The following is a 13,094-nucleotide window of genomic DNA, read 5'->3' as shown; positions in this document are numbered from 1 at the left end:
TGCTCTTGCACCATGCTAAGTAGTGGCCCATTACAGCTCTGTGTACTATACTCCCTGTAGCATTCCCAAGAATACCTGTTCCTGCAGCGGCACTCTGCTTCTCACCCAAATTACTTCCACCAGTTAATTCCAGCCTGGATTCCAGCCTGGTCCCTTGGCTGCAGTGCTATGGGGTAAGAATAAGTGACTTTTTTTTTTACAAAAGTGTGCCATGTTTGTATATAAATATCCAGATCTCTGACAGAGAAGGTACCAATGAAGAGGCCAGGAAGTCGTAGCATAATTCACAGGTTTGGTTGGACCAATCCTAGTGCAAAGCTGCTCAGTGCTGTAAATGATTCAGTATGAAGTGCACAACTCACTTTGAAGTCACCTGCTTTGAGCACCTTCCTATGTAGAGCTCACCTCTATCTAATTCCAGGAGCCTGGAACAGCACCACATGATTAAAATCACAGCCAGTGGTGAGAGAGCTTCAGGGTGATGCTCGCCCAGCTATAACTCCATGCTTCTAGATATTCCCTGTGGGAATATCTACTCCAACTCTGTGCCACTGGAAGCAAAGTACAGCCACCCTATGGCCTCTGATGGATTTGACTGTTAAGTGCCTGAGCTAAGTAGCATTTGAGAGGAGAGGTAGACCTCCTTAAGGGAAATTTGTGGGGAAACTTCCCCTAGGGAACTGTTATGTAACTCCATCACCTGTTACAACCTGTCATGTTCCGAAGAATTGGTCATCAGACTCATTGTCTTAGTTAAGAATAAAAACTAGCCCTATCAGACATGGTCTAGCAATATCCAGGGAAGAGAACTGTGGGTGAATCCTCTTCCCTAACAGTTTAATTTAAACATTGAAAATTGGAGCAATGGATGAATAATTAAGGAACTGTGAAAAGGGTTAAAACAAGAAATGGGCCTGAATCAGAAGACAGTACTTTCAAGAAGTTCAAATATGGTCCAACTCTGTGACAGGCTGAATCAGAACTTAACGGTGGACCACCAAAACTGGAGAAACTTCAGTCTTAGATCCATTTCCAAATCAGGACTTCACAGCCTCAACCCTAATCCAATTTAAACGTTATTAAAAACATATAAAAGAGCCTAGCAATTCTGTGAGAAATAGTACTATGGTGATGATATGAGAATGGGACAGAAACACTGTGGGACACCTAGAAGTGCTGTAGAAATCCTAATATGGAAACAGGATGATGAGTATTCACTTTGAACTTAATGCTTTCAAAAGCTGCATTGCTCACAGTGAGTGTACTCCCATTTCGTTCTAGTTTTGGATATATTATCAGGTCTTTATCATTTTTTATTTTAATTATAGAAGATTTCATTGACATAATATTATCAAACAGGTATGAACTGCTAGGTTCAACGTACTATACATAACAGCAATTTAAAGTGGTACAATCTGAGTATGGAAGGATGGAGTATTTTTGCTATATAATTTATATACTTAAAATATGTATCAAACAAAAAGATGAATTCAACTTTATTCTTTTTTCATTCTTGCCTTTGAATTACTATCACTTGATATTTATTGGTTTAAAATATTTTTTTCTGCTTTGGGGTTGATTTTGAATTTTTTGACAAGTTTAAATGTTTGAAAAGATCAAGCGCATAGCTATTACATCGCAAACATTAATTTTGGTGGCTGCAGCATCTGTCAGTTAAGCTCTGGCTATTCTCTGGGAACTTTCTGAGCCAGCAATATCTCAGAAGTAGGTGCAACTTCTAGTTGTCCTCCACATACTCTCCTGAAAGATTGATTTTTAAAGTAAAACTGTACACAGACATTATGGACTGCTGCACAGTCCATTTAGAAGAAAAGGTGCAGAAAGTGGGAAGAAAGCTACTTAGAACTATGTCAAGGTAGGAACATTGTATTCAGCCTCGCTGCTGAGTCTATCAAAAGGCCAGTTACACAGTATTAAAAAAATCAAGGCATTGGGTGGGATAACAATTTTCTCTGTAAAGAAGTGGCCCACCGTCACATCAAACAGTTCCGAGCATTACGGCTCCTGTGTATGTCTGAAAAACTGTAAGAGGCTTGAAACTGAAGTAGGATGGTATGTTATGATCTATCAGGAAATGGAACCAGGAAGAGACAGCCAGTTCAGGTCGGATAGCTGTACCAAGGAGTCCAGCATTCATGATATACCCATTTGTTACAAGTCTTGTCTTCTCTTGACCCTTCCGCAAAAGTTGCCATTCACATCCTCATAACATCAGCGCTTGTGAAGTATCATAAACAGCTGTAGTTTCACAGCTGCATACCAGACACATACATTTCCCAAACATAGCATCATTGTCAAGGATCTAGCCAAATAGAGTTTGACCTCAAAATTTGTTTTGAGTCATTTTAAGATGGAAAGCTACCAGAACTATGATGATGACATGATAATTATGTCTTTACTTTTAAATCCTAAGGAAAAATTGGCAAGCTTCTTTGTATTTAAATATTCCCTGGCAATATCAGAAAATTAAGCATAGTAAGATTTTGCCTAAGTGCTTAAGACCCAGGAAGTGAGATACTAGACAAAGAGTGAAATTTTCATTCCATTGGAGTTGACAAAATTGTCTTTGAATATCTAGGGTCAGAATTTCCCAGAAACTGAATTTCACTGAGGTCAAGTACAGATATATTGTTGTAATGTCTGAGCAATTAGTACCACTTTAGTACTATTTCAAGGATATGATTTGACACATCACTATCATCTTCCTATTAATAATTTGAAGACAGTTAACTATATATTCAGTAGTGACCCTACTGAGTCTATTCATTCAGATTCAGAAATGGTACTAGATCTGGTCCTGGGGTTGTTGCATGTGGACTTCCAGTTCAAAGCAAACTTGGATATAAGTTATGTAAACCAATGTAAAAAAGTATGAAATGCCATTGGTGAAACCATGAATATTGCAGTAGGGGAGCCATCATGATATTGAGACAAATAGACACACACTGTAGTAAAAGACAATTGGAACAGATTTATACTAAATTAAAACTTTATTGACTACTGCTCTCCAGACAACATGATCTGATGGACTATGGCTGCATGCATGACAGTAATTTAACATGGAATGTCAAACAAATTAAAGTACTGTATTATATGAAACCATTAATCTGTTCTGTTGTAAAATGAAACCAAGATATGTATTTCCTTGATGGACCTGTGTTGAAATAAGAGGCAATGTGGCTGAAGAAACGGGTAGATTTCTTTAGCATACCTTTCAAATAAATTAGTTAATATTGTATTCTTGAAAAACCCTTTCAGCTTCACTTGCATTCCAAACATAATCTAAGTGCAAACATGGAAAATGCTGAAGCCATCCAGAAAGATTTAACTGTCAAAACTGGATTGGACTGTAATACTATAATTGAGTAAACATGGACATGTAGTTAAATAAAAATACCAGTTACTGCAAAATTAATGTAGGCATATTTTATAATTAATTGAGCTCAAAGCATTTTCTAATTTTCTCACATTAAAGACTAAAGCTTGCTTACAGTACTACAACTTCTATAATTCAAGCATCAATTATTACATATCAGGGAGATCAGCTAGATGACCTAACGGTCTTTTCCATTCCTAATTTCTACAAAGGAAAGTTATTCATGCCAGCAAGAGCATCTTTGCTACTTTTTGGATTTGATCCTACAGTCATTGTTCAAGAAAAACTCCCATTAAGTTTCAGTGGGAATTTTTTCAGAGCAAGATGGCCAGGACCTAACTCTTTAAAAAAAATGTTATCCATATTTAACAAAATAATAGTATCCATCAGAAGATACATGAAAAATATGATACGGAACAACAACAAAAAACCCTCTGATGTGCTTTCTTGCACTGCTAGAAATAGATAATGTAAACACCATAGTGGCCCATACCTTCACAAGTTTCATGAAAAAATTGGAAAACTGTAAGTGTGTCCTCTGTGTATGTTTCTCAATGTATGCTTGCAAGTGTACATCATATATGTGTGTACCACCCTAAGCTCTCCCACATACATAAGGCAAAGACACCCCAAATACACAGTGTGTGATAGAGTTAACCACAAGTGATCTGATTATCTGACTTCAACTCTTAAATCTGCAAGTGGCAGTAAGCTGGTTTGTTTGTTTATTTCCTCATGGTACTAAATGCACTGTATGTGAGTAGCAGAATGTGAATATTCCTGTAGGAAGCAGAATGTGGATGATGCTATTGGAATATGTATGTGGATATGAAGAACATCCAGTCTCATCACGCAACAAAATCTACCTGTCTGAAGGATTGAGAAGCATCTGACCAAAGGATTTTTGGTGGGCCTGTTTGAAATCTTAATTGATTGTTTCAAAGAATGTAGATTATCCTTGCATGAGTCTCTTCAAAACACCTAGACAGCCATACCGAGAAGTTAACCTACCAAGTGCAAATTTTAATAATGGAATGTTCTTGACAGGGAAATGATCCCAAGACAATCCCGGGTCTTACATTTGTTCAACAGGAAAAAATGTTTTCATCTTCAGGCAGCATTTCATCCCAACAAACATGATACCAACTTGTGTTAGTATAACAGAAGACTCTTTAGAAATAAACATGTTATACACACAAACGCATACACACACGCACACACAGATATTTACAGCTGTTTTGGGGGTGGGGGGGAAATAACAAAAAATCCTACCTTAGTATTGGCTACCACTTCTTTACTTTTTTTTTTGTCTTTTTTAAGCATTTAAATTCTTTAAATCAGCTACTTTAAATACTAAGGTACTGTACCACCCCACACCAACCCCACTTCCCCAGAAAACAGCAAGTATTTTGAAAGTTTTTTTTATGTTTGTTAAAATCTCCTGGCTGAGACTTGTTAAGTACCACCTCCACTGGAACAAAATGAATACTGCATGCATCTTCCAATGCATATCATTTCATAGTTGAGAAGTACTGCAGCTAAGAAGCTTAGATCTCCAGATCATCAGGTCTAGGCCTGCTACTGGCTCTGCTGCTGGCTCTGCTAGGTGGCCTTTGGTCCACAGTGGTGAGAGGCTGCAGCTCATGCCCAGATGCCAGTTTTTTAGTGTCCTGATGATCATCAGGGAAGTCAAAGGGCTGGGCATGAGAGTTGGAGATGGTGCTGCCAGCCTGTCCCATCCTATTCTGCTCTGCACTGTAATTTGCCCAGTTTTGTTCACTGGCCTGCTTGTTGTAGTTACGACAGGAAGAATTATTCCTTTCTCCAGTAACAAGCTTGTACCCTGGGGGAGACATGGGCGACAAGGGAGCAGTTGGTGAGGAACAGCCATTGAAATATGCATATTTCGGGGATCCACACTCCTTGGAGGGACTCATGGCACTGGTGGGAGAGTAAGGGTCAGGTTTTGCTTTCACACGATCCTTGACGCCCTTGAAGAATACATAGAAAAGCTCAATGATGTTCAAGGCAAGTGATACTAAAGACACTACCAGCATGAAGATAATGAAGATGGTTTTCTCAGTTGGACGGGAAAGGAAGCAGTCTACTCTGTGGGGGCATGGATCTCGCTCACAAGTGTAAATGGCATTCAGGCTAAACCCATAGACATACCATTGTATCAGCAAGAAGGCCACTTCAAAGACAGATTTAAAGAGGATGCTTATGACATAAGTACGGAGCAGTCCCCCACGCATTTTAACTTTGCCATGCTCTTCAATCCCATACTTGAATTTCTTAATTTCTATTTGTTTTAGGTGCATTTCCACATTCCCACCATCATTTTGGACAACCTTAAGCTCTTCTTCTCTCTTGCTTAGTTTCTCTTCTTTCCGCATCACATAGAATACATGTGCCAGATACAAGAGGGTAGGCACAGACACAAATATTATCTGCAGAACCCAGAAGCGGACATGGGAGATGGGAAAGGACTTGTCATAGCAGACATTTTCACAACCGGGTTGCTGAGTGTTACACCGAAAAGCAGACTGCTCATCTCCCCAGGCAGATTCAACTGCTGTCCCCAGCAACAAGATTCGGAAAATGAAGAGGACAGAGAGCCATACTTTCCCTCCTGCGGTAGAATAGGCTTGAACTTTGTCAAGAAGTTTTCCTAGGGCACTCCAGTCACCCATCTTCACTGGATGCTTGCTAAAAACACACAAACAAACAAATAATAATTAGACCAGTGTTAAATGAACACATTAGCACAAATTTATAATGCTAATCTTTAGAGTCTCAACTCAGTGTTTCATTGTGTATAAGCTGCTATAACATGACATTGCTTTACTTCATGCACGTTAGTCAAGAAATGGATAAATGGCCAAGGGAGAAGTTCATCACAGTAGTTCCACTGTGCAGCTATCAAACATAAATCATTAAAAGTCAATAGGTACAAAATATGGAGCCAGATCCTTTGGTGATGTAAATTTCTCCAGAAATGTAAGTAAAGTTATTGGGATTTATATTCTCTATCTGACCATAAGGTATTTCTCCTCCATTTGTATGCATCTATTTAAAGTAATCCAGTATAAATTCAATATTGCATTGTTGTTCAGTGCCCAATGGACAATGAGCTTTTTGGTTTTGTTCTAGTTTTCAAGAGTTCTGCCAGACAAAAATTGCAATCAAATTTGGGTTTTATTGGCATTCTTTTTGACAATCTCTGTACAGGAGCAAAGCCTGCATGGTCTAGATCAGAACTGAAGTATGGTGGAGAAGTTTGCATTGTCACTGACTGAGTAATCTATGGATTTCTAAACTGTTGGCCTAACAGTCTGGATTATTTTCAAACACAACACTCATGCTCTAAGGAAAAAAAAAGGAAAAGTATTACCCCATGTAAAAGGCATAATAATGCAACATTAAAATTCATGTCATAAATATAGACATGTTGCAGGACAGAGGCCATATATAGTATTATCTGGTCTATATTTAACAGAAAATAGGAGCAGAAAATAGTAAATGTTTAGAAGGCGGCCAGGCTAAAGTTGCCATATTGGAGTAATGTGTATTTCCTAACTTATCTGTGGCCTCCTTACTTTGCATGGTTGCAGTTTTCTATATATGTGTAGTTTTTCAAGTATAAATTCCTAAATTTGGTTTGGGCAGAGAAAGGGGAAATAAAGCAACAGGTGAAACAAACCTTGTCCATCTTATAAATAGCTCCTGTAAAGTAAATTTAGTTTGAAGAGTATCTGTCAATTTGATATGAAAGCATGCATTTCTGGAATACATGTTAATTATAGAGCATATCTGGAAATACAGATAAATATTAAAAAAGATAAATATTTTATTGCATGCCCCAGTCCAGGGGGGCTCTGGGCCCACACTCAGGCTTCAACTTGTAGCCTTCTGGCTTTGTACCCAGCAGGCAAACTCCTAAGCCAGAGAGCCAGGGCAATTTAACATGCACCTTAACTTACACCTTAACATATAATGAAATATTCAACTGTGCCTCCTTGAGCCTTGATAAAGGTAAAAAATACAATAAGCTTTTGGCCAATTGATGCTTGAATGTGAATATTGCTGTAGGTAGCAATCCTAGTTCTGTCCATGAGCAGAAAGAGGTAGTTAGCTATATTAATCTGAAGGCAAAAGGCAAGGGAGAGGTACACTTTACAGACTAACTGAATCAGGGATGCATAAACTTTTGTGAGCAACAGTTCACTGATAAATGTTCTTTCATAGCATCTAATGAAGTGAGCTGTCCATGCAAGTTTATGAACAACAGTTAATCCTAATTCTGGAAGATCTCACAGGAGACATATTAATTACCCAGATCAACCCTAAGACAGACTGGATCTTTACCAACCAATTAATGAATGGGTATTGTATGTAAAATTGTGCATCCAAACGAAATTAGTGTGCAGCCCCCATTTAAAGATTGAACTGTGTGATACAGTTAGCCGTACTATGCAGGCTAACTAAACCATTTTCAAATTTGCATAAATTTGTTAACTTCCAACCAGTTTCTTCCCCATGCACTCCTCAGTGAAGACTAGGCACATGCCATAATCAAAGGAAAAATACCAATTGGACAAAAAATAGGAAATTTCAGCCTCAGAAGTTCTGGAAAGTTATGAGTCAATGAAAATGAAGGCTGATGATGGAAATAGTTTTGAAACCTTAACCATAGAAACTGCTGCTAAATGAATGAACTAGCATCTCCTTCTGTTCATTATAGGGAACAGGCCTGGGGTGGAAGAGAAGGCAAGCAAGGCCAGGTTTGGTTGCTGCAAGTTGTTGCTCTTTTTTACTCTTGAACCCTTGAGAATTTCCCCCCGGTTATTCTATCTACTTCATCAAGTTACATGTAACAAGTGGAAGTCTGCCTGTACTAGCTCTGAGACCCTTCCTTTGATTATTAGTCCTTTACATGGAAATAGTCCCAATGAAAAGTTTGAAGGATCAGTTCTCTTTTGGATTTTAAAACTAAAAGCCATACCCCAATAAGGGAGATTGTAGGTCATATTCCTCTTTGGCTTTCCATTTAATTTGTTCCAGGGAGAGAATGTTGCCCTTCATGTTTCAGTTTAATAGAAAAGAAATCACATGCATTAATTTAGAAGTCTCTGAAAAACAATTATAGCTCCTGCCGGAAATTTGGGGATCATAAAACCTGGCAAGTTCTGCTACATGAAGACAAAGTTTCTTTTCAAGCTATGATTTGTTGAAATGGAGATCAGTCTTTTGCACTGTATAATATGTGAAATTCATTTAAAAGGAAAACTCATTTTTGCCTAGCCTATCCATGAAAATAGACAGAAACAGGTGTTTTTCTAAGTAATAGATTCGTGGTGTTATTAGCCAACTTTCTGATGATTTGAAAATACCGAATTAGCAGACTTTCCTCAAGGTCAGTGGATTTCTTTACAGTGTAAATGTTATTTCAGATTGAAAGTATGATTAAAAAACAAGGGAGGTGTTATTTCTAAGCAGTTACATGTTGTTTACTTTTTAATTACACTGCACTCTGGATTATTAATAGGGGATGACATAGTTAAATTTTGACCTAGCTAGTTCCACACCTGCAATGTATTCAGAATTTAGCACCTATTTTTCAATTTGTTTCAGCATGCAGAACTAAGTCCATTATATTCTCTGGCAATATAAACTCCAAGAGGAAGCATTCCTTGCTTGAATTACTCATACATAGTTCTGTAAAGCAAACTTTTTTTAAAGAGATCAGTTATGCACTCACATTTGCCAGTGATAAAAAACCCACATCAATTCATAACATTGTGCTGTTAATCAGATAACCTTGTAGTGGCACAAATATTTTATTCTTTTCCTTAAGTAGACTCTACTGTTTTATGAAACTCAGTATTTTAGTTCATTGTAAAATAATTCATTGATTGGATCTAACTCGTTTACGCTCGATGCTTTGAAAGAACATTTAAATTAACCTGTTGCTGCATTTATTTGCTAAATAATAAAAAAGTCTCACTCATTACGGTTTTAAATGATAATTTTAATTTTTTCTGCAGTGAACAGTTCTAAAACTGAAAGATCGCCTTTGGTCTAATATTTCTTTGTTTTTTAAGATGTAGATTTCTTAGAATAATTCCATTATGAGGATATTATTAAATCATAACACAAGGATCAATAGATAGGCATGCCCTGTCAGTAATTGCTCCTATTTTTAAAAATGTAAGTAGCCTCATTTCTTACTGATGACTAGTTTATGTCATTATATATGGTTTTTGAGGTGCACTAACAAAAAATGTGACCTGTAGAACAGCTTCATAGACAGATTTTTCATAAATACTATTGTGGTTGGGTACAGACAGAAAGAATATGCTGTAGAGAAGAAGGAAAAATGACAGCATTCATCTGCCTGAGTCTTGGATGACCACATATAAAAGAAATTTGATCTATAAGCCACAATTTAGAAATTCTAGAACTGTTTTTTATGGAAGGCATTCATCATGTCATATGGTTCAGATTTTCCAGGAGATATAGTGCAGGCTCAGTACTGTGGTTAAGTGCCCAGGTCTGACTGCAGTGTCAGTAGGTCACATGGTAGTGATCGGAAGAGGCATCAGGGCTGGTGTGTGGTAAGTGTGTGGGTCTGTGCAGCTGAAAGAGCACTTAGGAAGCGGGCCAAGAGCTTGGGTTCACCCATAAATGCCAACAAAAGCCTGTGCTTAAAATGTACCTAGAAATAATTTCCCAAGTGTAGCCAAAGTCTCAGGGAAAGCAGCTGAGGTGCCGAAGACATGGGACTTGAGTTGCTGTGGACCAGGAACGTTAAACATATCAAATATCACAAATGTCAGTGAAATGTTATTCTTACATTCCCCTGGAAAGGTACAGCCCTTTTGGAATTCTGCAAATGCATTTAGTTGGTAGTAAATTTCCTCCAGGGGACAGGGAGGGGACCCCTGATGGTTGCATAATGATCAGAATGTAACCCTCACAGCTGCTATTTTTGTTTTCTTTTATGGGCTTATGGTACTCCCTGGTGATCATCAACTGATGGACCTTTTTACCACCTCCTCTTCCTCTGACGCATTCTCCCCTTGCCTCATCTAACTCTATGAATCTGTCCAAGACAACCAAATACAAGACCACAAGAGTTTCCTTAAAAATTCCACTTGTATGTGTCAGGCAGACAGTTGATAAACCTTTTTACTCTTCTGGCCCAAATCATCCATGTTTTAACCGGATGAATCAATGGAAGTGATGCCAACTTATATTTGTGATGAATTCAAAGTTAATATGTTTCACAATATAGAAGCCCACAAAATAAAAGCAGTAGAAACATGAATCAACCATGCTAAGCTACCACCCTAGACTTATGGAGTAGGTGAGGGAAAGGGGTTAGCAATATTACTTCTTTCACAAGAAACACTAGCTGGGCAGAGACTTCCTTAAATGCACAACAGTATGTTTACATAAACTGACCCTTGTTTAATTTCAGTTTGAGGCACAGTTTATCTTTCAGGCTAGTTTTAACTGAGACTTGGGAGACTTTTACACTCGGAGGTGCATCTATGTATGTGTTTGTGTGGATGTGCATATTTGCTACAAATCAAATCCATTGCATCCTTCCCTTTCCCCTTTTGAACTCAGCCTGTTGCTCATCACTCTCCCATTGGTATGCCTGTTAGATATCACAGATCAGTGCCACTGTTTAGCTTTGAGGGCTTTTGAGGGAAACACTTCAGTAAACATTTCAAAGTCTGGAGACTTTGGAAATTCTGCAGTGCAGTGTGCTGTCCAGATGTTAAGATGGCAGGGTGAAAGATCCAGGCAAGCCCCAGCTCTTCCAACACACACACGTTCACGTACACACACAGACAAATCAAAGCTGCAAGTTGACCTGTGTTGTTGTTTTGGTTGATTTTAATTAAACACACTTACAACAGTCTAAGAGAACATTCTCTTAGGAAAATGTTCTGACTTTACAGGGCTATTCTGTTGTATTAGGACAGAAGGAGGAGAAATGCCAGTTGGGCACAAAACATTTTAGATTACAATCAGATGTGTTACTCCAACAAAGTACACTTGTGATGTGGTTCTCACTTCCCCTCTCTATCTCCATCCTCAAAGTTTTTCTCTTTGATTACTGGCAAACACCCAGGCAGCAATACCAATAAGGAATTAATCACTCCAGTGTCTTCAGACAAAAGTCAGTTCTCTAGAAGATGCTGCTCAGGAATTCCTTTCCAGTGCTATCTTATAAGTTTCAGAGCAAAGTATAGACAATTTAATTTGTGATATATGCTGTAACTATTCACTGAGAGTCCTTCCTAGAAAACATCTGCTAACACCCACCCACTCAATACCTTCACAGGCAATGCCAGCATGGTGAGACATGCCTATGTGCTACATGGCTCCTCTACAATCCTTAACTGGAGTTGCTAATACAAAGCAACTATATACAAACTGGCTTAAAAATCCTTAGCACATGTCTGGATTTTATCACATCTATTTTAAAGAAGGAGGCAGGAGTGGGGGCAGGGGGGAGAGGGGGAGATCAGCGCAGCCACGTGAAAGTCACTGGATTAGTAGCAGCAGTATTTTAACAAAGCACCTAATTAAGAACCATGTTTTGCACAAACTATTAAGCATCAATCAAAATTTACATATGAAAGCAAAAAAGTGTATGGGATGGATGGGAAACACTCATGCAAGGGATTTGCTGTTACTAACTTCTAAGGCTTTTTCAGTAGATCAGGAGGATTTCCATACACAGAAGCACACCTCTACTTTTTCCTTAAGCTAATTTTAATAAGATAATTGTATTTTTTTTTTGCTTAAATCAAGCAACCAACCACAGAAACCAACTCTGAAGGTGAAGTATTGCCACAGTTAACCTGCCGTAGAATTAGGTTAAAAAACGATCATTAAAAATATTTAGAAAAATGATTTAAAAGTAGTGTAAATGTAACAAAGCAAAAAACTCCCCAGAACTTTTAACTGAGTAACTTTAGAAACACTTAGCACAGTTTTTCCAACTGTGTTTCAAATACTCTAGACATAAGTAAAAGCAGTAAAAGGTTCCTGGAAAAAAAGTATACTTTAAAAAAAAAAGTTAAAACTTTCCAACTTACCCTTGCTGATCAGCAGTGAAGCAGGCGAACAAGTGCCTCTTTGGAGGGTAAACGTAAAATGGAAGAGAAGTTCAGACTCTCAGACTTGTCTATTTAAACTTTAAAAGTCTACTGCTGGTTTGTATTTTTCATCCTTCCTTCCCCACTAATGAAAGAAAAGTGCTGATACCTCGTAAAAAAGTTTTTTCTAACTTGGAACACTGGGAGAGCTTTTAACAAGTTTTCAAGCCACTGACTGAAAGGAGGAGGAGAGAAGGAGGGACAAGCATAGGAGGGACAGCTAAGTGGAACAGGAGGAGAAAAGGGGAGGAGGAATCACAGAAGAAAACAGTATGTAAAAAAAGGAAACAGAGTACATCAAAGTCTACTGTTGCTGTTATAATGAACAGTTGAAAGGCATTGTTTAGAGAACCTGAACATACACTAAGGGCACTTGAGTGATAATTTATCCAGAAAGAGACTCAGGGTTACCTGAGCAGCTTAGCTCACTGTGTAAAATCAAAGACGCTCTTTAGGAATGCAGGCATCAAGAAAAGGGACAATAGAGAAACCAATGCATAAGCACAGCCAATCTGCCA

At 38.1% G+C, this 13,094-nt stretch overlaps 1 protein-coding gene across 1 annotated transcript; it reads right to left on the bottom strand.

Moving 5' to 3' along the window:
• Nucleotides 1-2,992: 2,992 nt before the first annotated feature.
• On the bottom strand, nt 2,993-12,752 carry GJA1 (gap junction protein alpha 1). Its single transcript, XM_090038717.1, has 2 exons — nt 12,517-12,752; nt 2,993-6,106 (listed from the first exon to the last, which is right to left on the bottom strand). The coding sequence occupies exon 2, from the start codon at nt 6,088-6,090 to the stop codon at nt 4,945-4,947; it is 1,146 nt and encodes a 381-aa protein (XP_089894843.1). The 5' UTR covers nt 6,091-6,106; nt 12,517-12,752; the 3' UTR covers nt 2,993-4,944.
• Between the last annotated feature and the right edge of the window lie 342 nt (nt 12,753-13,094).

The sequence above is a fragment of the Crocodylus siamensis genome, chromosome 1 (genome assembly GCF_052110815.1).
Source record: "Crocodylus siamensis isolate JL-2025a chromosome 1, ASM5211081v1, whole genome shotgun sequence".
Taxonomy (NCBI): Eukaryota; Metazoa; Chordata; order Crocodylia; family Crocodylidae; genus Crocodylus; species Crocodylus siamensis.
This window is presented reverse-complemented; position numbering and strand designations above follow the sequence as displayed.

What these genes read in the sequence shown, in the direction of transcription:
- GJA1 (XM_090038717.1), bottom strand. Translation starts at nt 6,090, where the DNA reads ATGGGTGACTGGAGTGCCCTAGGAAAACTTCTTGACAAAGTTCAAGCC.